General features: G+C 41.4%; 7 protein-coding genes across 9 annotated transcripts; 3 read left to right on the top strand and 4 right to left on the bottom strand.

Annotated features, from left to right (window-relative positions):
- Nucleotides 1-882: 882 nt before the first annotated feature.
- On the bottom strand, nt 883-6,923 carry LOC108024217 (leucine-zipper-like transcriptional regulator 1 homolog). Its single transcript, XM_044093154.2, has 6 exons — nt 6,062-6,923; nt 4,496-5,914; nt 4,236-4,411; nt 4,001-4,179; nt 2,833-3,911; nt 883-2,779 (listed from the first exon to the last, which is right to left on the bottom strand). Exons 1-5 carry the CDS (start codon nt 6,637-6,639, stop codon nt 3,507-3,509), a joined length of 2,757 nt encoding a protein of 918 aa, XP_043949089.1. The 5' UTR covers nt 6,640-6,923; the 3' UTR covers nt 883-2,779; nt 2,833-3,506.
- Nucleotides 6,924-7,152: 229 nt separating this feature from the next.
- LOC108024252 (mediator of RNA polymerase II transcription subunit 22) lies at nt 7,153-8,162 on the top strand. Its single transcript, XM_017094135.3, has 3 exons — nt 7,153-7,654; nt 7,710-7,811; nt 7,872-8,162. Exons 1-3 carry the CDS (start codon nt 7,543-7,545, stop codon nt 8,087-8,089), a joined length of 432 nt encoding a protein of 143 aa, XP_016949624.1. The 5' UTR covers nt 7,153-7,542; the 3' UTR covers nt 8,090-8,162.
- Nucleotides 8,123-9,450, bottom strand: LOC108024250 (nucleosome assembly protein 1-like 1). 2 transcript variants are annotated; one of them, XM_050888557.1, is made up of 2 exons: nt 9,072-9,450; nt 8,123-9,008 (listed from the first exon to the last, which is right to left on the bottom strand). In XM_050888557.1, the coding sequence occupies exons 1-2, from the start codon at nt 9,309-9,311 to the stop codon at nt 8,223-8,225; spliced, it is 1,026 nt and encodes a 341-aa protein (XP_050744514.1). In that variant the 5' UTR covers nt 9,312-9,450; the 3' UTR covers nt 8,123-8,222. The 2 variants fall into 2 exon arrangements, with proteins under 2 accessions (XP_050744514.1, XP_016949622.1); XM_017094133.3 differs by having other exon boundaries at nt 8,123-9,443.
- Nucleotides 9,451-10,354: 904 nt separating this feature from the next.
- Nucleotides 10,355-11,949, bottom strand: LOC108024109 (uncharacterized). Its single transcript, XM_017093887.3, has one exon. It carries the CDS (start codon nt 11,906-11,908, stop codon nt 10,574-10,576), a length of 1,335 nt encoding a protein of 444 aa, XP_016949376.1. The 5' UTR covers nt 11,909-11,949; the 3' UTR covers nt 10,355-10,573.
- A 701-nt stretch (nt 11,950-12,650) lies between these two features.
- On the top strand, nt 12,651-19,604 carry LOC108024194 (uncharacterized). The gene is made up of 4 exons (XM_044092966.2): nt 12,651-12,860; nt 12,916-14,079; nt 14,358-14,498; nt 18,052-19,604. Exons 2-4 carry the CDS (start codon nt 13,147-13,149, stop codon nt 18,121-18,123), a joined length of 1,146 nt encoding a protein of 381 aa, XP_043948901.1. The 5' UTR covers nt 12,651-12,860; nt 12,916-13,146; the 3' UTR covers nt 18,124-19,604.
- Nucleotides 15,395-17,757, top strand: LOC108024197 (translocating chain-associated membrane protein 1). Its single transcript, XM_017094046.3, has 2 exons — nt 15,395-15,576; nt 16,311-17,757. Exon 2 carries the CDS (start codon nt 16,333-16,335, stop codon nt 17,437-17,439), a length of 1,107 nt encoding a protein of 368 aa, XP_016949535.1. The 5' UTR covers nt 15,395-15,576; nt 16,311-16,332; the 3' UTR covers nt 17,440-17,757.
- Nucleotides 18,699-21,349, bottom strand: LOC108024196 (GPN-loop GTPase 1). 2 transcript variants are annotated; one of them, XM_017094044.3, is made up of 4 exons: nt 21,189-21,349; nt 20,519-21,117; nt 20,109-20,462; nt 18,699-20,052 (listed from the first exon to the last, which is right to left on the bottom strand). In XM_017094044.3, the coding sequence occupies exons 2-4, from the start codon at nt 21,098-21,100 to the stop codon at nt 19,846-19,848; spliced, it is 1,143 nt and encodes a 380-aa protein (XP_016949533.1). In that variant the 5' UTR covers nt 21,101-21,117; nt 21,189-21,349; the 3' UTR covers nt 18,699-19,845. The 2 variants fall into 2 exon arrangements, with proteins under 2 accessions (XP_016949533.1, XP_016949532.1); XM_017094043.3 differs by having other exon boundaries at nt 20,519-21,120.
- Nucleotides 21,350-22,345: the final 996 nt, after the last annotated feature.

A 22,345-nucleotide genomic window follows, 5' to 3' on the forward strand; every position in this document is an offset into this window, starting at 1 on the left:
ATCACGTACATTTAACTTAAGGAGTATACTGTACTTGCTGAAAAGTATTTTAGCTAATAGTTAGAATAAACTATACATTCTAATCAAGTTGTTCATTAAAAAGTTATGAGCCCATAAAAAGATAGACAGAATAAATGTAAAATCCATATCGCACCATTATTTAATAAGTTAAATTGGTTTGCTACTTTTTTTTAATTGACATAAAATTTATGTGCTGCCGTCCACATGAAACGAATATTAAAAAGCATCAAACGAGGCAATCTTCACCCTCAACATCAGTATTGATCTCTGCTTATGGCTTTAATAATAAACTTATAAAATGATAGCGGGCTACGGAATGCGGAACCTTCTTCCTCTTATTTCTAAACTCTTGGATTGGTTTGCATTTAAACGAAGATGAGTTAAAGCTTAGCTAGACTTTTGAATAGGGTTTATGGGCCGTTCCAAATAAATTAAATCATTTAGAACTCCGCAAGAATTAAACATCAGCATTTTTCTCTGATCCCCTATGCTTATTACTTTTAGATTTGCCTATACCCAATAAACCAATCGACTATTCCGAACGAACTCTCCCTCCTGCACTTATCTACAGTAAAGCCTTGACCATTCTAAAAATGGAAAGGACCTCGGGCTTTATTGTCCTCCTTATTGTCCCGGCCTTGGCTACAGTTTCCACTGGGTTCCTGCGTCCTTGCCATCCCCTTTGACAACTCCCACTTTCGACTGCAGGCTTTGTTTGGTTTTAATTCCATCGAAATTAATTTATTTGTGCCAGTTGGGAACAACTTACCCGAAACTCCGGGCTCAGTTTGTTCAATTCCATTACTTTTCTTCGTTTTTGCGGTAATACCCCAAAGATTTTCCATTTAACTTACAACAGAATTTGCATAATTATACCATAATATTGTTTATTATTAATTCTCGCTATACAGCAACTAAAATGAAATTATGCAAAAAACATTCAAAATTAAAATCAAGTTACTAAAATATTTCTTAAGAGTAGTGGCAATACAATAATAAACACGGATTAATCACAATTTCGAAAATTGGGATATTTATATATGCATCTATACGACCTCGAAAGAATATCTAAAACAATCATTAAGGGCAAAACTATATCATTTTGTACGATAAAAAGGTGATTAAAGGTAGCTTAGCATAGTACATGTAGTTTCTTTCATATACGAAAATTAATATTGATACAATTGATTGGTTTTAAATCCCTATAAACTACTGAGTTTTACTTTGAAGGGAGTATAATAAGGGAAGGCTCTCGGGCTGCCAAGACCATAAGGACCTTGCAAAGTATGGTAGTCGAAGCTTACGAATGTTAAAAGTAGTTAAAAACAAGGACGGAAGCTTACTTCTGCGTGCACATATATATGCGATGACGATTGCGAATGTTTCATTACGATGGCTTTTAAAAAGGGCAGACATGGCTATAGCGGTTCATCTTATGATGCTGATTAAGTATATATGGTCGGAAACGTCGTTTGCATTCGCAGTGTTACAAGTTTCTGATCAAAATTATATTATATCTGCAAGGTAACAAGTAAAAGGAGGCGTTTCCGAACCCATAAAGTATATATATTCTTGATCAGGATCACTAGCCGAGTCGATCTAGCCATGTCCATACGTCCGTATGAACGCTGAGACCTCGGAAACTATAAGAGCTAGAATATTCAGACTTGGTATGCAGATTCCTGGACTTCCAATGCAGTTTGTTTCAGCGGGGTGACTCGCCCACTCTAACACCCACAATCCGAGAAAATCAGTTTTTATGGTAGAATCAATTTTAACTCAAATGTAATTGTCCTATCAATACCTAACGATTGAAAAAAATGTGCCACGCCCACTTTAACGCCTATAAACCGCCCAAAATTGTGGTGGTCACAGTTGTCATGCTAGAAAATTTTATTTGCTAAATGTATGTGTCTCATCAAAACCTTTCGATTGATCTAAAAATGTTTGCCACGCCCACTTTTACGCATCTAAACGGCTAAAACGCTTAAATTATTTCTAGCATTATAGATGCAGGCGCTACAGTCTCTCGCGAAGTCCAGGAATCTGCATACTAAGTCTGAATATTCTAGCTCTTATAGTTTCGAGATCTCAGGGCTCATACGGACGGACAGACGGACATGGCTAGATCAGCTCGGCTTGTGATCCTGATCAAGAATACATTTACTTTATGGGCTCGAAAACGCTTCCTTCTGCCTGTTACATACTTTCCAGCGGATCTTTCGACCTTTTACTCTACGAATAACGGGTATACAAATTTCGGATTCCTAAGAAAATGATGAGCCTGCATAAAAACCAAACGTAGATCGAAAGCACAATAATATTACAAATATTGCGAATTTATAAATTTGCTGATTGATTTAAATTCTAAAAGATTCGCAAAAATCAGTGAAGACTTTTATTTCAAAAGTTTTAAACAAAAATGATAATCTGACAAGTAAAATAAAAGTGCCAAGTAACTGTTATTTTAAGAAAGGTATATATAATACAATTTTAGCGATCAAATATTACTGCGTGTATACTCCAATAAACCGTATAGAAAAGGTTACCTATTTTGTTTTATATTAACTTAACTCGGCTTTGGAGACTTGAATAAACCTTATACAAAAGGTTACCTATTTTTTTGTATATTAACTTTACTCAACTTTGCAAGGGTATTCCAATTTATAAATTATAACATGTTTGACTGATTTGTTTGTTTTTGCTCAAAAATTAATTGTAACTAAAATCATCTGGTTAAAGCAGAGGCTCAATAATCCTGAAAAACAAAGTAAATTATGTTTTATATTTCCAAGTTTTAACCACACTAACCTTCTTTTTGTAAAATTCCTTCGGACAGCTTTGATACGCGGAGTAGTCTAACATCTCAGAGCGGTTAAGCAAAAGACAAAACTTTGTCTTTCTCTGGCTCGAACTAAATGTTATACATTGAAAATGAGTCTTAATTTAGCTTTTACCAATCTTTGACAATCTTATTTCTTTTCAGTTAGAATGTCTTAACAAAACTCGAGATACGTTATAAAACAAAACCTTATCTGAGGGTTTTGGAACAGAGAAAATTTGTTTCACCTTCTATACAAGTAAGGCCAATTGGTTGGGTTTTTGTTTGTATTAGTGTTTTTGTTCGAATCGATGTGGATTTTCGATTAATACTGGTGGGCACACAGGGGTATACATATACAGAGCGATTCTGCAGCAGCCCGTATCTTACCAACCAAAGAACACGAATACATTTCGTTTATGCATAAATGGGTATCTCTCTCTCACTCATACTGATGCAGACTCTCTAAGAGACCGTTTTGTAGGTTCGGAATCGGTAAGGATTACTGACCAAATGCAGAGGAGGATTGATGGGGATGGATCGGTTAGTAAAAAATGGATTATTTCGTTCGGCGCTGCCAACCGCTACTGCCGCATTACGTGCTACGTCCGATTTGCAACCAGGCGTGCAAAAACTGCAATGCCGGCTGGAGCAACACCAGTTTTCAGATATCTGTATTGATATTGATCCGCGTAAGAAACTCGCCGTGCGAATCGGCCACAGCGCGTATGATCTCCAGCAACAGTTCGCGCGACAAACCGGAAATCTTCGGCAGCCTTGCGACCTTGGCAAAATCTTTGACAATCAGCTTGAGAGCATACTCCTTAATGTCATAGATCTTTGTGATGTCCGAAGCCTCCAGCGTCTGTAGTACATTTTCGAACGTGATGTTGTGCTCCAAGGAGTACTTGCAAAACGCATGGAGCCGATTGTTGGCCAATCCGTAAAAACAGGGTGCCTGGAAGAGATAAAGTGCATCCTGAGGCGGCATTTTCGTTTCGCCGTAGTAAATGTAGCGCAGCAAAGAGCGGAACGCCTCAAGCGATGGTGAAATTTCTCCAATTTGGATCTGGAAGAAAGCCAAATTTATCGATGTTACTTTTTTAGTTTAGTTTTTCTTATATACAGGGTTTTAACTTAAATTAAAAATGTACTTACGTTCACCGTGTTATCCGGTGGCATAAAAGATCGGAACATGCCTTGAAAGTAAGTACAACGTGATGATAACACCGACTTGTGGGCTGGTATCACATGATCTTCTAGGACGAGGCTTATATCGCAAAAATCGTTGCCAGTTGACTCCAAAAATGCGCACAAGTCAATCTCCAAGGTGGTTCCTACTTAAGAAATGGGTCTTTAGAAAAGGATTTGAATAAAAATATAATATGAGTACCTATATTGGCTTCATAACTAGTGTCCATTACCACCTTGCTGGGATGCAGACGTTTGCGGATGATCTCAACCAGCAGAGGCTTGTCCAAATCGCTGAACTCGCTGGACATGACCACCTCGGGGTAGTTCTCATCTTTGATGATAAACTGCATGCAGTGGTCTTTAATGATCTTTATGCTTTGGTGAATGGTGTTCAAATATATTAGTTTATGTTATGTTTTATGTAAAGATACGATATAAATTATATATTTCTTCACTTACTTGCTTTTGTCCGCATTATAGAGTGCCTCCAAAACGTTAATCTTGTTAATTTTGTAGTCCAAATACTGAATACAGCCGTGGGCCAGCCGCGGCATCGTAAATAGTCCGGCCAGTTGGTAGATGTCTGTGATCAGAATGATGATGTTCTTGCTGTACGTATCTTTCAAATCTATTCGATCTGTGTAAATGTAGTTCAGTATGATGTCAAAGGCCTCGGGGGATGCGTGGGCCAGTCGTACCTCTAACATGGGTCCGCGGTCCCCGCCCACGCCTGTGTTTAGAGCCAGTGCATCCACCTGACCCACCCCATACACCTTCTCCATCTGCTGCTGGCGTGCTTCCCGGGCAGCTAATATTTTGTTTCTCAAGTACTTCGAACGCGCTGCCACAAAGGCTATGTGCGCCAGTATGCGAATCTCCTCCGCTCCAACGATAAATTGGATGTCGCAGAACTGTTTGTCTAGAAAAAACTTACCGAAGTCATCGCGCAGAGTGCACTTCGGATACGAGGAGAACTGAAAACGATAGGTGTCTCCTCTCCTTACACTATTATCTACAGTTCCACCAAAAATATACATGGCATCGCAGATGACGGCAGAGGCATGAAACACCCTTCCCGACGGCACATCCGAGTTTGGTTCCGGCAGGATGACGGACCACACCTGCGAGTCCAAGTCGTAGCAGTGCAGATCGTTGGGCAGCGTCGAGTCCGCCGATCCCCCGAATACATACAAGAAGCGATCATGATGCACCATCGTATGCCCATATCTTCGCGAAGGGGGAGCTGAGGTAGCGCCTCGAAGGACAGGCTCATTCGAAATGCGACGCCAAGTTCGCGTCTTAAAGTGGAATTCAAATAGCGAGTTGGTAATCTGCAAGCCACTTTGTCCCGAAAAAACGTACATTGCGTCTCTTGCGACAGCCACGGGAAAATTGCAGCAGGTAGGCGGGCGATCCCCTAGCTGCTCAACTTCCTCCCACTGGTGATTTTCTCCGGTGAGATTCAGGGTCCACATGTCGTTAAGCCGCGCATTTCCATCGTAGCCTGCATAAATCCACATCTTGTTGTCATACACCGCTGCTCCGTGCGCAGATCGAGGAACCGGCTGGCGTCCGGAGAACTTCCACTCCACCCACATGGCACTCTGGAACTTGTACTCGAACAGATCGTTCTTGTTGGTCAAGTTCGAGTTGGAATGAATGTCGCCGGTGTAGCCTCCAAAGATAAACATTGAGCTGCAAGCCACCACCGCCGAGTGATGGTATCTCGGAGCAGGTGGAGTTCCTGTGGCACATGCGCGACCCCAGGACTTGTCCTTTACACCGAAGCGAATCAGATCGTTCAGCATATTCTTGCCGTTGTCGCCGCCGAATACGAACATCGCATCCTTGTATGCCACTACTGTGTGCTTGCTCCGTCTGAGAAAGAAGAAAAATATGATTGATCTGCATAGATTGGCTATATATGGTTAATATGGATCTAAATGGTGATCACCTTCACCATGGTTAATGAATGGTCTTAGGTTGAATCCAATCTAATACCAGCTGTAACGCTTTACTACTCACTTGGCTCCCACAAACTCGGCGCACTCGAGCATACGGGTCCATTGATGAGTGGCTGTGTAGGATGTAAAGTCCACATTGAGTGCATTGCAACTATAACTTCCTGGGGAGGCGACCTTTCCACTCCCACTGCCACTTCCACTGCTAGCATTGCTGTCTACGTCGTAGGACAGTCCGCATCCGAATCCTCCGGATCCGTTGCTACAGCTGCTGCCTGGAGGATGCGAATTCGAGGAGCCTGCTCCGTGGCCCCTGGTACTCCTCATGGAACTGGACATGGACATCCGGAGATTGGTCCGTATGTGCTGGGCGTCTAAGCAACCGGCAGTGGAGGCGCTCTTTCGAGCCTTGTTTCTTTTGCTTGACTTGGAGGAGCTGCGCGAGAAGAAACCCTCGTGCTGGGGACTCGAACTCTGACTAGGACTATGCTGATTAGCAGCTGCCACACAGGCGGGGCAATAAAGAATACCGGCACTGTTATTGGCTAATCCTCTGTCCCTGCCTCGAACCCGGTCAGCTCCTCCTCCGCCGCCTCTTTCCGTGGATGCCACGCCAACGCCTCCGCTAATCGACTTTAGCATTAATGCATCACACTCCGGAAGGATACTCCGTCGTCCTGGTTGCAAATGATTCCTGCCCGCTTTTCTGCAAATTACGTTTTTTAATGCGTGCAAACAGTGTTGCCATCAGCTATACAAGCCTCAGAAAAAAGCCAAAAATGACCGAACAAATTTTAAATGTAGCTTAAAAATATGAGGTAAGAACATGTCTGAGTGATCCCTATTTTGGTGGCACTTCATATTTATAAAAGCATTTGTTTAACATGCACAGTACTTATCTGCGAATGTGAATTTAAAACTTAAACTCGCTAGAGCACACTAGCTATAGTCGGAAAACCGCTAAATTGACAATACTGAAAGGTATATAACTGAAATCGGCTATCGATAAGGCAGTAGTGACTGACTGCAGCCGCAGCCGATAGGTGCTCGAGAGTGCCACCACTATAGTGTTAACAGTTTATCTGAATCATCAATGGTTTTTTTTATGTTTCACCAGTTCTGTCAACTTTTGCTGAGAAAAAGCTGTTTCGGCGGGACAAGGGTGGACAAAATAATGAGCAATAGCTAGCTCAATGCAACTGCGTGTTCTATTGTTTCATTTGGAAATTTGAAGAAATTCAACTTGTTAGTCTGAAAAAGCAGATTCAAAATTAAAAAGAGTTAAAATTTCCGCTTTTCGCTGTTTCTAAAATATGACCGCTAGTATAGTATAAAGAAGCTGAAAATCGCGGAAAAAAAATCTGATTTCGCAACACTGGTTTCCCCTCTACATCGAAATAAAACTGCAGTCGCTAAAACTAAACAAAAAGATTATTCGTTATTATAAAAAACAAATCATTAGCCGAGTCGCGATATTGTTTTTTATTGTGGTCCAAAGAGCCCAACGGGTGTTTTGGAGTTGCCCGAAATAATAACAAAATAACAATGGCCAGCGGGCCCAGGACGACGATATTGCCGCAGTCGAAGGAGGCGCTTTTGAAATCATACAATGCACGCTTAAAGGATGATGTTCGCAGCATGTTGGAGAATTTCGAGGGTAATAGGAAATCAAGGGGCCACCTGATAGAGCTACTTACACTTATCCACTCTAGAAATCCTCAAGCTGGCGCGCCGTGAGAGTCACAGTCAGATTTCAAAGACCACTCAATGCGAACAGGATGCTCTGGAAATGCAAGTCCGCTCGGCGAATATGGGTGAGTTATCAACACCCTGAAGATCCGAGTCATATGCCTCATCTATACCTCTTCTTTTAGTTCGCGCCGGGGAGTCGCTTATGAAGCTAGTGGCTGACCTGAAGCAGTACCTAATCCTCAACGATTTCCACTCCGTGAACGAGGCCATCACAAACAATTCGCAATTGTTTAGAAATACGCAAAGCGAGTGTGACAAAAAGCTAATGAAACTGCGTGACGAAATGGCCATGGATTTGTACGATCTGGAGGAGGAGTACTACACCAGCATATTTAAATAGGCCTAAGAAAGGGTTTACCCCAAATGCTTGTAGTGATTGTCGCCAAACAATACAATTTTATTTTTAATCACTATCCATACAGGCAGTATAACACTATAACTCTGAACTTATAATTTTGTCGTCGTACTGTATTCTACTGTGTGCCCAAAACCTGCTCCTGATCCGTATCCGAGGACGAGGAGCGGTTGTCCGGGGTGGCTTCATTCAGGCTGTCCACCAGATCGCCAGTGTAAAAGAGCACTGCCTTTGGGACGATTTGCGTGCGTAGCAAGAAACCCACTTCAAAGTCGTTGCCCAATATTAGCTTGGTTTTTTCATCCGCAAGGGACAGATCTAAGGCCTGGGGCGGAGCAAAAAACCGAAAGAATGACTCTCGGGGCATGACCTTGGTGACTCTGCGGGATCTATTTCTTCGCCTGCTCTCCACCGTTTGGAGTGTGAGGTTGGAGCCGTCACGCCAATGGATATGGCAGCCCTCGCAGCGCACTACTTCCGGACCTTCAAACAAAAATGGGTACTCCTGATCCGCCGAGTGTTGCAAAAAGTAGCGCTTAGTGAGGAGCAGCGACGAGTCATGCAAGAAGGCATTGGGTCGAAACTGAAAGATAACCGTGTAGCTATCCTGATCATACGCCAGTCGTACATCTATGAGGCATTCCAGCAGCGGCTCATCGTGTTCCTGAACTAGTTCGGAGAGCAGGGGAACATTTTGGAAGACGGTCAACCAAAAGCGTGGAACACCCAAGGAATTCGGAGAAACTTGGGTCAATTTTAGCCTTAATCGGCGCAGTTCCTCGTTATTCTCAAAGTCCAGATACAACGAATCCCGTGGCTCCTCGAGCCAAGTGTTTTCCGCTTGGAAAGGTGGCTCTACCAAACCATCTAAAATATCCCGCCTCACATCGAAAAGGATGCAACTCTGGCCGTAGAATCGCCGTTCAAGTTCGTAAACCTCTCGAAAAAACTTCTCCGTAATGCGTACCTGTTGCAGCTGATTTTGTTTGAGTGCTCGTATGCGGTTCTGGACAATATCCGGTAGTTGACCGATCATGTGCTGCAGAAACGCCTTCCGGCTGCGAGCAGGCAAATCCGCCGGACTCAAAGACGGCTCTGTGCATTCCGTGGCATGGCTAACCAGCGAGCGCACGGTCTCGCTGATGTCGTCTGCTTTCGAATCCGGGGAACTGTCCCCCTGGGGAACACTCTCCGAACTATTTTCCATCTCGAAAATTGTGAAATTTTGTATTATTATTTTTTATTTAAGTATTTTAGTATTATAGCGACATAAAAATTAAGATTCGTTTGCCCAGCAATGTATTGTACAAAATGACATATTGGAAGACAGCTACTAGAAAGAGAAATGTCGAAATCAAAGTTTCCCTACTTTGCTAACGTATGCAATGTCTCAGGTGAGAAAAATAAAATTAATTTAACTAAATCAATTGGTAGAAAAACGATAAGAATCATGGTATTTGTTCCTTGACTTATAAGGAAATTTTTAATCTTCATGACTCGCATGTTTGCAAATAAATAATCGAATACCTCTGTAATCTAAATAAGAATGACATTAATTTAAAGTAATGAAGTCGATTTCTGTATGTATGATATGAACGAATTCTAGGTAAGTCGCTGGAAAGTATTTGACGATGATCTCCTTACCGGTGGTAGCTGCGTATGTGTATGACAAATATGGGATGAAAACGAGGCTCTAATGGTCGAGACTTATTAAGAAATCATTATTTGGCATTGCTGCAGGTCAGAAATCACTATGAAAATATTACTGTGATATAATTGGTCTTATATTCATTTTTAAAGAATCGATTTCGGTCCTTCCTGTGACAACTGGTAAGTATGTGTTTTTATGGCTAACAGAGCGATAACTTTGTCTTTTATGCCCCATATAATACTGTCTTCCCGCAATTATTTATGGAGGAAAAAGCCAGACCACAAACCTAATGTAGTTTCCAGGACTTGCTAGAGGGGGGTGTTCATACTAAATCGCCCATTATCAATTCTGATTTGACCAATCTTATCCGTTGTTATACTGCTCCGCTTGCAGCATGCTTATACCTATACTACATACTTATTGCCGTTTGACCCCTTTTTTTGACGGCTCTGCAACCGTTTGAAGTAGTCTTCGCTGGCTAACAGGGGTCAAACTGCCCATCTGATTAGGTAATCTTCCTAATCGTCTACAGTATATTAGATTGCAGCTGATCCCGATTCCCTTAACTTGTTATATTTGTATGTTGCATTCTATGAATAATTTGATTTGATAGAATAAATAAACAAGGTTTGGACTTAAAGATTGTATTAGATACACGTTTTGGTTGTACCAATATATACATAGATGAAATTACTTATTTTAAATATGTACATTTCACGATCTTAAATTTCCAATTAATTACATATTTTTTTACTAAATAAAGTGCATTTGTCACCTTACACAAAAAATAAAAACAAATGAAATGCTTCCTTATGCTCTTAAAAGATAAAATCAACATCCTCCAGCTCCAGCAATGTCAGGCTCCTTTCAAATCGCGTTATGTTTTGATACCAGGTGGGGTCTTTAGAAGATATATCATCCGGCCTGCCGCCTCTGAAGCGATATAGGAATTCAGCGTGTCCTTGACCGGAAACTCCATTGACCGTGCAGGCCACAAACTGATTGAAGACCTTGGACTCCCAATTTAAGCCCACATACCGCACAGCTGATTCCTTAACTTGAATCTGGATGAGATATTCATTCTCCTCGGTGCGCACAACGAAATTCTGGTGCTGAGGAGGAATTCCCTTTTCACCGTAAGAATACAGCTCGAAATTGCTCCCAGTCAGTGGTAGATAATTCCCCGAAGGAGTGCAGACGTAACCAACCTTCAGGGAGGATAGGAAAAAGGATGGCTGGCTGAGATTTCCCACAACCATGCTGCTGCCATCATCCATAAACAGAGCGAAGTACACATACCGGTTAATGGAGCTTAGACAACGTTCGGTCCCGAAACTGTGATCTCGAAAGCCAAACATTTTTAAGGATAGAGCCTCACCATTAAAGTTGATTTTTCCCGTCAGCTCTCCGTGCTGTTCGTAGTGGGTTCGCTTTTCCACGATGTACTTAACACTTTGCATAAGGCTGTAGAATTTCTCATTCCAGGCTTCTCTTGCTATGGAGTCAGCTATCAAAGAGGAACTGAGATCCCGGTTGTAGTCAAAATACTCGGCGGAAGAGCTCTTAAACCGGAGGTTCAGCTCCACAGGTACTTTCTTTACCACCTCTCCATTACTCTTCAGTACGCCCTTGTACTTAATCCGCCAAACTTTCATAGATTCCTCTTGATAAACATAGAATCCTCCACCCTGAAACTCTCGGCTTTCCTCTCCACCGTCGGTTGTAAAATATATCATATCGGGCAAGTTTGGGGAACTGAACAAACCCTTTTCTGGAAGCCATAGGTACAAAGCTGCCTTCAGAACTCCTCGCCTTCTTCTCTCCATAGTAACCATCAGTTTTTCACCCTCTTTATTTGCAGCCATAAAGCTGACCACGTCGTAGCTCTTTGGATCGTTGCTAAGCTCTTGCGGTTGATCAATCTTAGCCAGATGATGCTCAGATCCTAGCAACAACTCATTCCTTCGATAAATACGGTATCTCAGGCGTCGAAGGATCAATAAAGCGATCCAAAACTTCACGCGATAGAAGATCCCTTTCAGTGGGTATTTATCAAAAATTAATGGCGGCTTTAAGCCTAAAACCTTTAGTGTAATAATCATGAAGATCACTACAATAACAAAGATCAGACCGAGGACTAAAAGAAACACCATGTTTTGTATTGACCGTAATTTAAAAAGTGTGTTCCCGGTGGATGTTGTTAGCGCTTGGGGTATATTTCGTGACTAAAAACCACTGCACATTGTGCGAGGAAAACACTTGGGTTTCCCCTTATCGACACCCGATAAGCTACCGTTGAACCACTTTTTTCAATCCGACCCTCGGTTTTGGCTTATCAATGGAATTGATGGAACTTACCGCCGGTATATGACTACCTCGTAAATCTCGATCTGTCTGCGGTAGCAACTTCAGATTGATCCATTAGTGAGGTCTGCAATCCATTACAAAAATTGATGGAAATTTCTAGAGAGCCGTATTAATCTTGTGAAACAATATGCCAAAATTAGAGAAAAGTTGCCTAACTGTTGGCTTAAATCAGGGACTGCACATAAGTAAGTAAAAAAAAATGTAAGCACGAAAATTGAAATTTTTTTTAATTTTGTAAATTAAGAATAATAATTTTGAAATTGTTATACAACTAATAAAAATAAGACTTTTTGTCTTGTTTTCAATATTTATAACAAAAAGAAGAATTATAAAAATAGAACAGTAAGACTTATTTTCTATTTTTTTTTTATGTATCTGCTTGATTATAAATCTCAATTTTAACCGTGAAGATCCAAGTTATTTGTATATTTAGAGATTCAAATTACCGATTCCTCTTGTCAGCACTGGGAAAATATCAATTGTGGCAACCCCAAACCAACACTTATAAACTGCGCCTGCGCCAAAAAAAAACAAACGCTTAATCAATAAAAACATAAATGTAATGCGCAAGGAGCATCAGTAGTAGGAACAGGAACACAAATAATATTCCTAAAGGAAGACAACAAAACGCCTAGTCATTTTTGTAGAGCTCAGAAAGCAATTTGCAGTATAATCGTGAGAAAGGGATACGAAGTTATTTCGAAGGTGTGCGAATATTGAGTATTTTCTGCTTAAAAGGTAATGGAAATAAAAAAGGAGAGAAGAAGAGAAGTGAAAGAAGATGTATTTCCAGGAACAAAACAGGAACATTTGATCTGGGTTCAAGGATCAAGGATCAAATCAGCCTTCAGGGAAAAACAGGTTGAAAAACCTTAAGAAGCAAACAAAAAACCCGCAGAAATAAAGGTGGATCTGCAAAATATTAGCTGAAATTGAGAAACTCAAAAATTTCAGGTCAATATCCAGCAGCACCCGAAAGAAAAAAGAACGAGAGAGCTCCGGAAGAATCGGAGGCTTAAACAAAATGTATAAAACCATTAGACACGGGGAAAATAGTCTGCAGTACACGATTTTGCCGCAGAACGACGACTTCCGCATCGAGGGTAAGCTTTCGGGCTCAGGACGGTCGACCTCTACCGGCGGAGGGGGCTCCTCCGGATCTTCTGGCTCTTCAACCTCTTCTTCAGGACCAGTCAAGCCCAAAGCCCAGCGACGACGGCGATCCTTCTTTGCCTATTTGGGCTTAATTTTTGTGTGCACCGTTATCATTGGAGCCGTGCTCATACCCTTTCTGGTTTCTGCCGAGTGTCTACCAAATCCCACAGAATGGTTTTTGAAAACTAGGGGGGCGTTGATTCACACCTCACAAAGAGAGGCATCGGGCGGGAGTGGAGAGGCTGCCGCGAATTCCATACCACCCACAGGATCTCCCCTGCTGCAGAAGAATGTGGGAAGAAATGTGCAGATTGTTAATCGGAATGGCATTGAACAGTTCATAATCCGTCTGAATAAAACCAAATCAACCGGTAGTACCCCTGGTAGCTCCACCACTATGCCAATCACCACCAGCAGGACCAGTACCAGCAGCAGCACAACCACCACTATCACTACTACCACGACCACCACCCAAGCTCCTATTACAAAAAGCACTGCTGCAACCAGGGAACACCCAATAACCACAACGCGTTATTTGCCGCCTGCCACCACAATCACCACCCGAATTATTCAGGTTCCCCTTCTTAAATCCGCAGCCAAGAAACCTATAATGCCACCTGTTTTGGCCAAAGCCCAGGAACCTCAGACCGGGGCTGGCCGAAGTTCCAGGAAGCAAATACAATCAGGCATGGAGGAAAGCATTCCGGTCTCGGGAATCGGCCTGGGCAACGAAAAGAGCAACAGCGCCTGGATAAAGACGCACTGGGCCTTCATTGATCCCTCAACCTACTTCCAATGGACCGTAAGTCGCACGCAATCGTTATCGTTCTATGCTATGTTGTTCAGCGGCTCAGTACCGTTAGAGAAAATTGTGATGCTCATTTTATGAACTAATTAATCATTCCAAAGTGGAATTGGGAAGAAAGTAGGTTGAGTCTCTGAAACCACAAAGGCTAGGTTTTATTTTTTTTAGGCTTCTTTTGAACAGAACTGGGCACAAACTATTATAGCTAAAATACGAGTGCAAGCTGACCCTATTGCCGAGTTCCGGCAATTATTAAATCCCATTCCTTTTTGCAGGGCTACAAGGACGAGGATAGTGTTCTGCTGCCCGCTCTTTTGGGTTTCGCCCTAATCGGAGTGATTCTGATAATAACGGTTTGCCTGGTGGCACGCAACAAACGCACAATTGTGTCCTCCGTTCGCAAGCGGAATCGAAATGTGAGTACAAAATGCAATTTATTTGGCCAACGAACTAGAATAATGTGGGTTGTGGGTCGCTAACCATTGAGCCCTTTTGGAGGCATTTATGGTTAGGTGTGTAAACAGCAAAGTGACCTGTTTAAATTAAACTAGCAATACAAATTTTGTTACGAGTATGCGACTCATTTACCTTTTAACAACTTAGTTTAAACTTTCATACTTTTTTAAGCCTTAACATTCAAATTGCGCGCATATCGTGAGACCAGCCCTTGAGTTGGCAGCCCATTCAACAGGGCTAAAGAATTGCCCAGTGAAAGTTTAATTACTCAAAAAGTGAACGACTTTGGTGTTTGTTAAAAAATGTAAAACAGAAAATAGTGAACCACATAAACAGGCCAAAACGAACGAGTTAAAAAAAATAATCGGCGCCAAAAAATGTCTCTGACACTGCAGCCCTGGCTTAAAAGAAAATCGCCGTAAAACTTGTGGAAGCGCTAGGTACGTCAAAAACCAAACTACATGTTTCGAGAAATATAAATGTTTTAAACATTTAAATCAAAGAGCTTGAAAATGCGGTAGAGAAAGGGTCCGCATGCCGGTCTGCGTGCGAGCGAGATGCCGCGAGCGGAGAGAGTTTCACGCGTATGTTGCCACTCGTGAAACTCTCTCCAGGGCTGCATAAAAGCAAAAACAGCGGTGATTTAGGAAAAATGTTAAATACGCATTGCCAGCGAAATAAAACCAACCAAGAAATGGTTGTACAAAGGATACAAAAAGCATACAAGTTTTGTATAGTGTGTAAAGTGCAGCGGAAAATGTCCGCGATATGAATGTGGCATCCCTGGTCAAACACACACGCACGCACACACGCTCACGCGGCACACAGGTGAGCAGAGGCAGCGCAGTTAGCAGCGGCAGAGCGCCCAGAGCAGATATTTCAGTTGGTGTGCCGATTCAATTCCAGATTCCAGATCACGACCCAAATCGGAGCCGCTAGTGTGCCAGCCGCAACACGTCTACGTCAGCAAAATCACGTTGCACATCAGCAGTTGGCAGGAAGATTGGTCAACACGGAGAACAGAACGACGATAATCCTGTGAGTAAAAGTGGCAGCCACAACAATTTGCCAGCGTGTCTCTTGGAGTCTCTCAATGTCGCGTATGTGTGTGGGTGGGAGCACTCAGCCTTGGCTGCGTGTGTGTGTAGTGCCAACAAGGCAAGTAGTGTGTTTGTGCGTGGAGGAGCATCTAAAATTCCTCAAAGGTCCAGGAGATACCAATATCTGGTTAAATAGAGATGGACGAGGAGTAGCTACTAAAGCAATTAAACCCAGCACACATTTATTAAAAGTAGTTGGACTCGGTGGGACATCATCAGTACTGCAGTTATCAATACTCATAGGAATATTGGCTGGTTAGGAAAATCAGTGCTCTGGCTTGTAAGCACGCCCTTGTTAATATCATAGTTCAGCATTTTCTTCGAAGAAGCATTTAAACTATTGATGAGTTTTTAGAAAGCATTGGACAACAGGAACCGTTTAAGAATTCACCAATTAGTAGTGCGACGTCGTATTAAAGAAACATGTTGTATACAATAATTCGTTAGAATAAACTCAATTTTCATTATTAACCAATATCAAGATTAGTTTTAACATCTTGAAGGCAATGGTTGTCATATATGTATGTATACCAGACGTGTCAAAATGTAGAGGTTTTGCAGAACTACTGTATTGTAGCGAATGTAACGAATGCCCTCATACAACAATATTCCTCAAACCAGAATAACAAATGACACAGCCAGTATTTATAACCAATTCAAACCCAATTTCAGAACCCCGTGAATTACCAGAAAGATGGCTATTAAACCGGGACTCGGTCGCAAGACCAGCAACAAAAACCCTCCGATCCTCAGCCACGAGTTTGTGATCCAAAACCATGCGGACATTATATCCTGCGTGGCCATGGTCTTCGTAGTCGGTCTCATGAACGAATCGACGGCGGCATTTGCCAGTGCGTTTATATCCCTGCATCATAATGTCAGCGGCGAGGATCCCAGCAGGGAGCAGCCATATGGCAAGGTCTACACATACATTGCAGGAATCAAGGATTACTGTGCGATATTTTTCTACACGCTGACCTGCATCATAATGCACGCGATTATTCAGGAGTTCGTGCTGGACAAGATCAGCAAAAAGCTACACCTATCAAAGTTCAAACTTGCCCGTTTTAATGAGTCTGGCCAACTAGTGGCCTTCTATCTGCTGTCCTTCGTCTGGGGCGCCCATGTCCTGCTTAAGGAGGGATATCTCGGCCAAGTGGCTCAACTGTGGGAGGGCTTCCCGGACCATCCGATGAGCTTCCTGCACAAGTTCTATTTTGTGGTCCAGTTGGCCTACTATCTGCACATGCTGCCGGAACTGTACTTTCAGAAGATCAAGACCAAGGAAGAGCAGCAGCCGAAGATCGTGCACTCGATCAGCGGCTTCACCCTGATTGTTCTGGCGTATACGCTAAGTTTCCAGCGCTTGGCCTTGGTTTTGTTAACGCTGCACTACTTTAGCGAGTTGCTGTCGCACGTTTTTCAGCTTATTGGCGTATTCGATCGCGAGGAGCGTCTGGCCAAGCTGCGAGTGGTCAACAATGGAGTCTTTTTCTTGATTCGCTTCGCTACGTCTGTGATTGGAGTGCTCACCTTGTACTACGGAATCGGAGGACTGAGGTCCTTGCTAGCTTTGGGCGGTCTGATTGCTCTACAAGGCTACCTGGTATTCTCCTTCATCACCGAGCAACTACGCGCCAAGCGCGAGGCCAAAAAGGAGGCTAAGCGCGAGGCCAAGCTGGCGCTGCAAACTAAAAAGCCTGCTAAAACGCCCAAGGACAAGATAAAACGCAAAAAGGAGAGCGATCTGCCCGAAGCGGATCAAACTTCACCCAGTCCCATCAAGCAAAAGCTCAAGTGAGAAGCCAGGAAACACAGAGCAACAACATCTTCCGAACACTTCCAATCTAAAATGAATGAGAGATAGAAAGAGCAGCACCATAAACAGAAGCCTTGAGTATAGCAGATTTATAGCCACGAATAGAATCGACAAATCTCGTTTAGCTTAAAACTTTCACTGCAAACAAGTATGCTGCATTTATTTCCTCAAAACACAAAAAAAAAAATTCTTAGCCTAAATGATTTGTTTCATTTTAAGTTTAAATCATTACAAAACAATTTTATTTTTATACATACACAAAAAATTGTAAAAAAAATTATTACTGTGCTTTTTTTTTTACTTGTTTTTCTTTGTAATAAATAAAAAATTGTTAAATTCCTGAAAAGTTATTAACAATTTTCGATCGTCCTATTCGTATGTAAAACTATTTTTTATAAAAACAAAAGAAGATAAGATAAACAAAAACAAGTGTGTAACTGAGCAATTAGGACATTTGCTTAATATATTAAAATATATATTTTGTATAAAAAATAGAGTTTTTAAATACTTTTTGGGAGGTTGTAAAATATTATAAAATTTGTTAAGCTTTGTAACATCAATGTTTGTGACCGAGTCATTATACATTTTTTTTAGGATATTGAGGAACAGGGCACCGAGGATAACGCCACCCTGCTGACTGCCACCAATATGTCGGACGAAGATTAATTTGAGCCCGTCTAGATGATTCCTAGATTATTCCCGATTATCCTTCCAATGAAGCTTTTGTTTATTTGGTTGCCTAATAGGTCCAAAATCGCTGGGATGTCGCTCACTTCTGTATTTGAGACATGTGTATTTACCTAAGTTAATGCTTAAAATGCCCCACACTCAATAGTTGTCTAACAAGCCAAGCTAATATACCAAATCCTAAAAATCTTTCTCGGTTATATTTTTCCGTCCCTTTCTACATAAAAAGCGACCGGAAAAGAAACGAAAAATTATTTATAATATAGAAGAAGACTGTTTCTGAAACAACAAGATCGCAAGCAAGCTATCCCTGTCTGCTTTGATAACTTGTTTTTCGAAAGTATCTTTTCCCCTTCCCAAAAATAATGTGTGCACTTGTGTGTGTTTTTGAGAATGTGTCTGTCAGAGCCTGATTCCTCGATCTATTACGATACGTTATTCGTTAATTAAAACTGCTAAATTATAATTACAAACTTCAAATTTCCATTTATCACAAAGTAATTAGACTACTAACAGTTACAGTGCGTTTTCAAGCTGGAAGGAAAGAACATTAATGCAAAATATTAAACCTTTATTAATAGGGGAAGCTCTTAACATAATTGTCTTCAGAAAATGAGTTTGTACAATTTGCAGTCCACCTTTAAACAATATTGCTGCTCTGGGCCGCGCTGTATTTAATTAAATTATAAATTTGTAAGATATATATAATAAAAGCATTACCATCTATTATCTAAATTTTGTGTGAACCTAATCACACTCAAATCAAATGAAAACGTCCAGAATAAGAATATTTTTTCGTAGAAAGTGATTTTCCCTGCCAAGTGGTCTGTTTTTGATTTGAAGCACAAAAATGTTGAATGAATTTAGTCTGACAAGGATCTGCTTACAAATTCTTGTAACAGTCCTGCACAGCTAGTAACCATAAAACACCCACAAAGCTTGCAGTATAAATTCAGATTGGGCAGGTAAACCAGAAGGGAAATAGAGTTTGAAGCGAGGGACTATTGTATGTCTACGTAAACTGTGTATAACTTTGAAGCATTGACAAGTATTTGAGATGATCTGTATTTTTGTAAGCGTAATATTTAAAGTGGCAACCAATAACAAAAAATAACACAACTCCAAAGAAGCAACTATATAGCATAAGATATCGGGCGAGGCACTCGCAACGCAAAATTGATTTGCTCAACATATATACAAACATAATATATACATACATATATAAATATATATATTGTACAAAAAATATGTCGCGCAAAGTATAAGGCTTGCATTTATATTTACGAGCGGGATATATCCTCCTTATGTATATGTTATCACTAATTTGCAAAAGCTAAACTAAATCCATATTTGTGGTACAAAACATATATCCGATCGGAGATGACAAACCCACACACTATATTGAATGTTTTTGCTTGTTAAAGTGCATAATAAAGAAAAAATGTAAAAACACTTTAAAACGCGTGTCCTATATTAAGTATTTGTTTCTAATTGTTGAAGCAAATAATATCCCTTAAAAATTGTGTAAAAATGTATAACTATATCAGCGGCCAGCAGCTTCCCAATAAAGCAATGACAATGAGGCATAGGCATAGTGAACAGATCAGCTTGGTCCTGCCACCATTGAATTGCGTACAAACCGCTGATCTATTTTGATAGACTATATTAACCGATACTAACTGAAACGTGATCCATATCTCTCTAAGTCTCCGACTGTTCCAGCTGCAACTTATCCCTCTTGCTCCGCTGGGCAGACAGGTGATTCAGTACGAAGCTGTGAAAGTCCTGGTCCTCCATGGTGACTTTGGGGTCCTCTTCTATGTCCTCTCCCTTATAATTCTCGGCGGAGTGGGGCACCAGTCCTGGAGCCATAAGAAATACGCTGCTGCCGGAGTTCGCAGGTGGGTCCTTAGATATTTTAAAGCTATCAAGATGATAACAAATAATTCAAGAACTGTTCCCACCTGTATTCCTAATCCCAGGTTAACTGCGACGCCGGCATCTTCCACATTGTGGGCTGATTTCGGTCCCGCTGCCTGGTCCGCCAATCTCTCCTGGCGCATCTTCTCGTATATGGGCTTGTAGTCCCGCTCATACTCTGTCACGCAGTCTAAAATCTTCTTCAAGAGCTGAGCAAAGCCCACTCCCGTCATGGCCGAAACGCCGCAAGTGCTTAGACTTTCGTAGAAGGTGTCTAGAGTGAGCGACATGGTGCGCGTGAGGTTGCTTACGAAGGACTGCTCCTGCTCCAGAGCCTCCTGGAAGGTCTCGAAATCCGTCATCCAGTCTAGCACAAAGCTGCAGTCCTGCAGGTCGATCTGGTGGCAGCAGAAATGGGTTTGTGACGAGTTCGGATTATGTATTAACATATTACCTTATTTAGTGCAACTAGGAATGGCAAACGCGTCTTGTATAAGATGGAGCAGGCGTAGAGCATGTTGGACATGAAAGTAGTGGGACAGGCGCTGCGCACTACATCCATAACATAAACCACGACGGTGGGAAACAAGGTGGCCAAACCCTCGGTGATAATGTTTCCGGATGCAGACCAGGTGAAAACCTCAATCTGTCCTGGCGTATCGATCACACACCACTTGTGTCCCCGCTCGCCGGCGCGACGCACCAGTTCCGCAAACTGAGACATTTTGGTGGTGAACATGTTTAAGGCGGTCACTATGCCGCCGTTTGGTCCCAAATGGTACTGCTTCATCACCTCCCGGTAGTTGACGGTGTCACGAATGTCCACGTGGGCTGCGTACGGCACTTCCCGGCACGCCGGATCCAAGTTAACCACGTATGGATTGAACTTCTCCTGGGCGTGCTGTATAAGACTCCGAGTAAACGTGGTCTTGCCGCTACCGGCCATCCCCAGCACAATTATGCAGACGGGCGATTCTCGGATCCCCTCGCTGAGGGACAGAGCTTCCATCTTGATGTCCTCTACTCCGGCGGACATTTTGAACGCTTATCTTGCTACTTTGGAAACAGAAAGGCGAAAAATGTTACTATCGGGGGTGTCACAAAATACGTTGTTTCTTTCGTACATCAGTGCACTAAACCAAACGCGTTTGGTTGGAAGAGATTCCTGTGACAACTCCTTCACGGAGGCCCCGTATAAACAGCTGAGGAGCTCCAATAGTTTGGACGTTTTACTAGAGATGAACTAGCGAATAATCGATAGTTTTCGATACTAAGGAACGCTACTACAGAGAGGTTAGAAAAGTGTTTCGGCTATCTCTGTCAACATTTAGGTGAGACCGCATTGTCGGTATTTCGAGTATAGTTAAACGAACTATTAGGTGCGTGTCTCGGCTTCAAAATCGAGATATTCAAAAAAAATAATAAACAAAACACGATTAATAGGTTTCGGTTTTTGTTTTTAGGTCATTCGATAACTATTGACGAGAAGAATACATTTTAATTAAATTTACAGAGTGGGCGTGCCACCTTGCTAAAACAAACTTGCTTTGCACATAAAACGTCGACGTTGTTTAAATCCCGTTAATTTACTTATTATTCCTCTTTATTAAAGATTAATTACTAATCAACCTACACAAATTTTATTTAGGTATTTTGAATTTCTTTTTTTTATAATTAGTGAATCAGTAAATATTTAAAACCTTTTAATAACTATATTTATTCGCAAAAGTAATATTCTATGAAATATAATAAAACATTCTTTGTGGAAATTATTTGGCCCAATGCATTTATAATTTAAAGAGAGCGTTGGCGGCCATCTTTTCTTTCGCGCTCTCTTACGCTCCTTTTGACCAGACTCTGATTGAGTAGTCTTCATTAAAAGTATGGTTGTCGAATTTTTTAAAAATATCATATCAATGGTATTTGGTTTTTGACAATATATCATAATGATATTTGAAAATATAAATTTGAAATATCGAGGAATCGATAATATTTTATATATTTTAAAAGGCTTTTAAAAATTATTGAATAATTAAACTTTTATTTTCTTCCCAAACTGTCATCAAGAAATCATGTAAATTTGTTTCGCTAATATTTGTGAAAATGGACAAAGATTAGTGACTAGAGTTAAATGCCAATCGATTGGGATTTTAAATGCGCACACAACGCGCTACGACTTTCCATATTTAAACAATGGTTTGCTTTGTTAGATAATTTTATGCAATAATAATTTTTTTAATTTGTCACTGCGGTTTTTAATCGCAATTCTGCTAAATGGCAT

The sequence above is a fragment of the Drosophila biarmipes genome, chromosome X (genome assembly GCF_025231255.1).
Source record: "Drosophila biarmipes strain raj3 chromosome X, RU_DBia_V1.1, whole genome shotgun sequence".
In the NCBI taxonomy this organism is placed as follows: Eukaryota; Metazoa; Arthropoda; class Insecta; order Diptera; family Drosophilidae; genus Drosophila; species Drosophila biarmipes.

What these genes read in the sequence shown, in the direction of transcription:
- LOC108024250 (XM_017094133.3), bottom strand. Translation starts at nt 9,311, where the DNA reads ATGGAAAATAGTTCGGAGAGTGTTCCCCAGGGGGACAGTTCCCCGGAT.
- LOC108024252 (XM_017094135.3), top strand. Translation starts at nt 7,543, where the DNA reads ATGGCCAGCGGGCCCAGGACGACGATATTGCCGCAGTCGAAGGAGGCG. An exon ending in CATGTTGGAGAATTTCGAGG is followed by an intron (nt 7,655 to 7,709) that starts GTAATAGGAAAT and finishes TATCCACTCTAG; the next exon opens with AAATCCTCAAGCTGGCGCGC. An exon ending in AGTCCGCTCGGCGAATATGG is followed by an intron (nt 7,812 to 7,871) that starts GTGAGTTATCAA and finishes CTCTTCTTTTAG; the next exon opens with TTCGCGCCGGGGAGTCGCTT.
- LOC108024217 (XM_044093154.2), bottom strand. Translation starts at nt 6,639, where the DNA reads ATGCTAAAGTCGATTAGCGGAGGCGTTGGCGTGGCATCCACGGAAAGA. An exon ending in TATAATGCGGACAAAAGCAA is followed by an intron (nt 4,412 to 4,495) that starts GTAAGTGAAGAA and finishes CATTCACCAAAG; the next exon opens with CATAAAGATCATTAAAGACC. An exon ending in TAGTTATGAAGCCAATATAG is followed by an intron (nt 4,180 to 4,235) that starts GTACTCATATTA and finishes TTTCTTAAGTAG; the next exon opens with GAACCACCTTGGAGATTGAC.
- LOC108024197 (XM_017094046.3), top strand. Translation starts at nt 16,333, where the DNA reads ATGGCTATTAAACCGGGACTCGGTCGCAAGACCAGCAACAAAAACCCT.
- LOC108024196 (XM_017094044.3), bottom strand. Translation starts at nt 21,100, where the DNA reads ATGTCCGCCGGAGTAGAGGACATCAAGATGGAAGCTCTGTCCCTCAGC. An exon ending in TCCTAGTTGCACTAAATAAG is followed by an intron (nt 20,463 to 20,518) that starts GTAATATGTTAA and finishes TGCTGCCACCAG; the next exon opens with ATCGACCTGCAGGACTGCAG. An exon ending in ACCTGGGATTAGGAATACAG is followed by an intron (nt 20,053 to 20,108) that starts GTGGGAACAGTT and finishes AAAATATCTAAG; the next exon opens with GACCCACCTGCGAACTCCGG.
- LOC108024194 (XM_044092966.2), top strand. Translation starts at nt 13,147, where the DNA reads ATGTATAAAACCATTAGACACGGGGAAAATAGTCTGCAGTACACGATT. An exon ending in CAACCTACTTCCAATGGACC is followed by an intron (nt 14,080 to 14,357) that starts GTAAGTCGCACG and finishes TCCTTTTTGCAG; the next exon opens with GGCTACAAGGACGAGGATAG. An exon ending in TTCGCAAGCGGAATCGAAAT is followed by an intron (nt 14,499 to 18,051) that starts GTGAGTACAAAA and finishes CATTTTTTTTAG; the next exon opens with GATATTGAGGAACAGGGCAC.
- LOC108024109 (XM_017093887.3), bottom strand. Translation starts at nt 11,908, where the DNA reads ATGGTGTTTCTTTTAGTCCTCGGTCTGATCTTTGTTATTGTAGTGATC.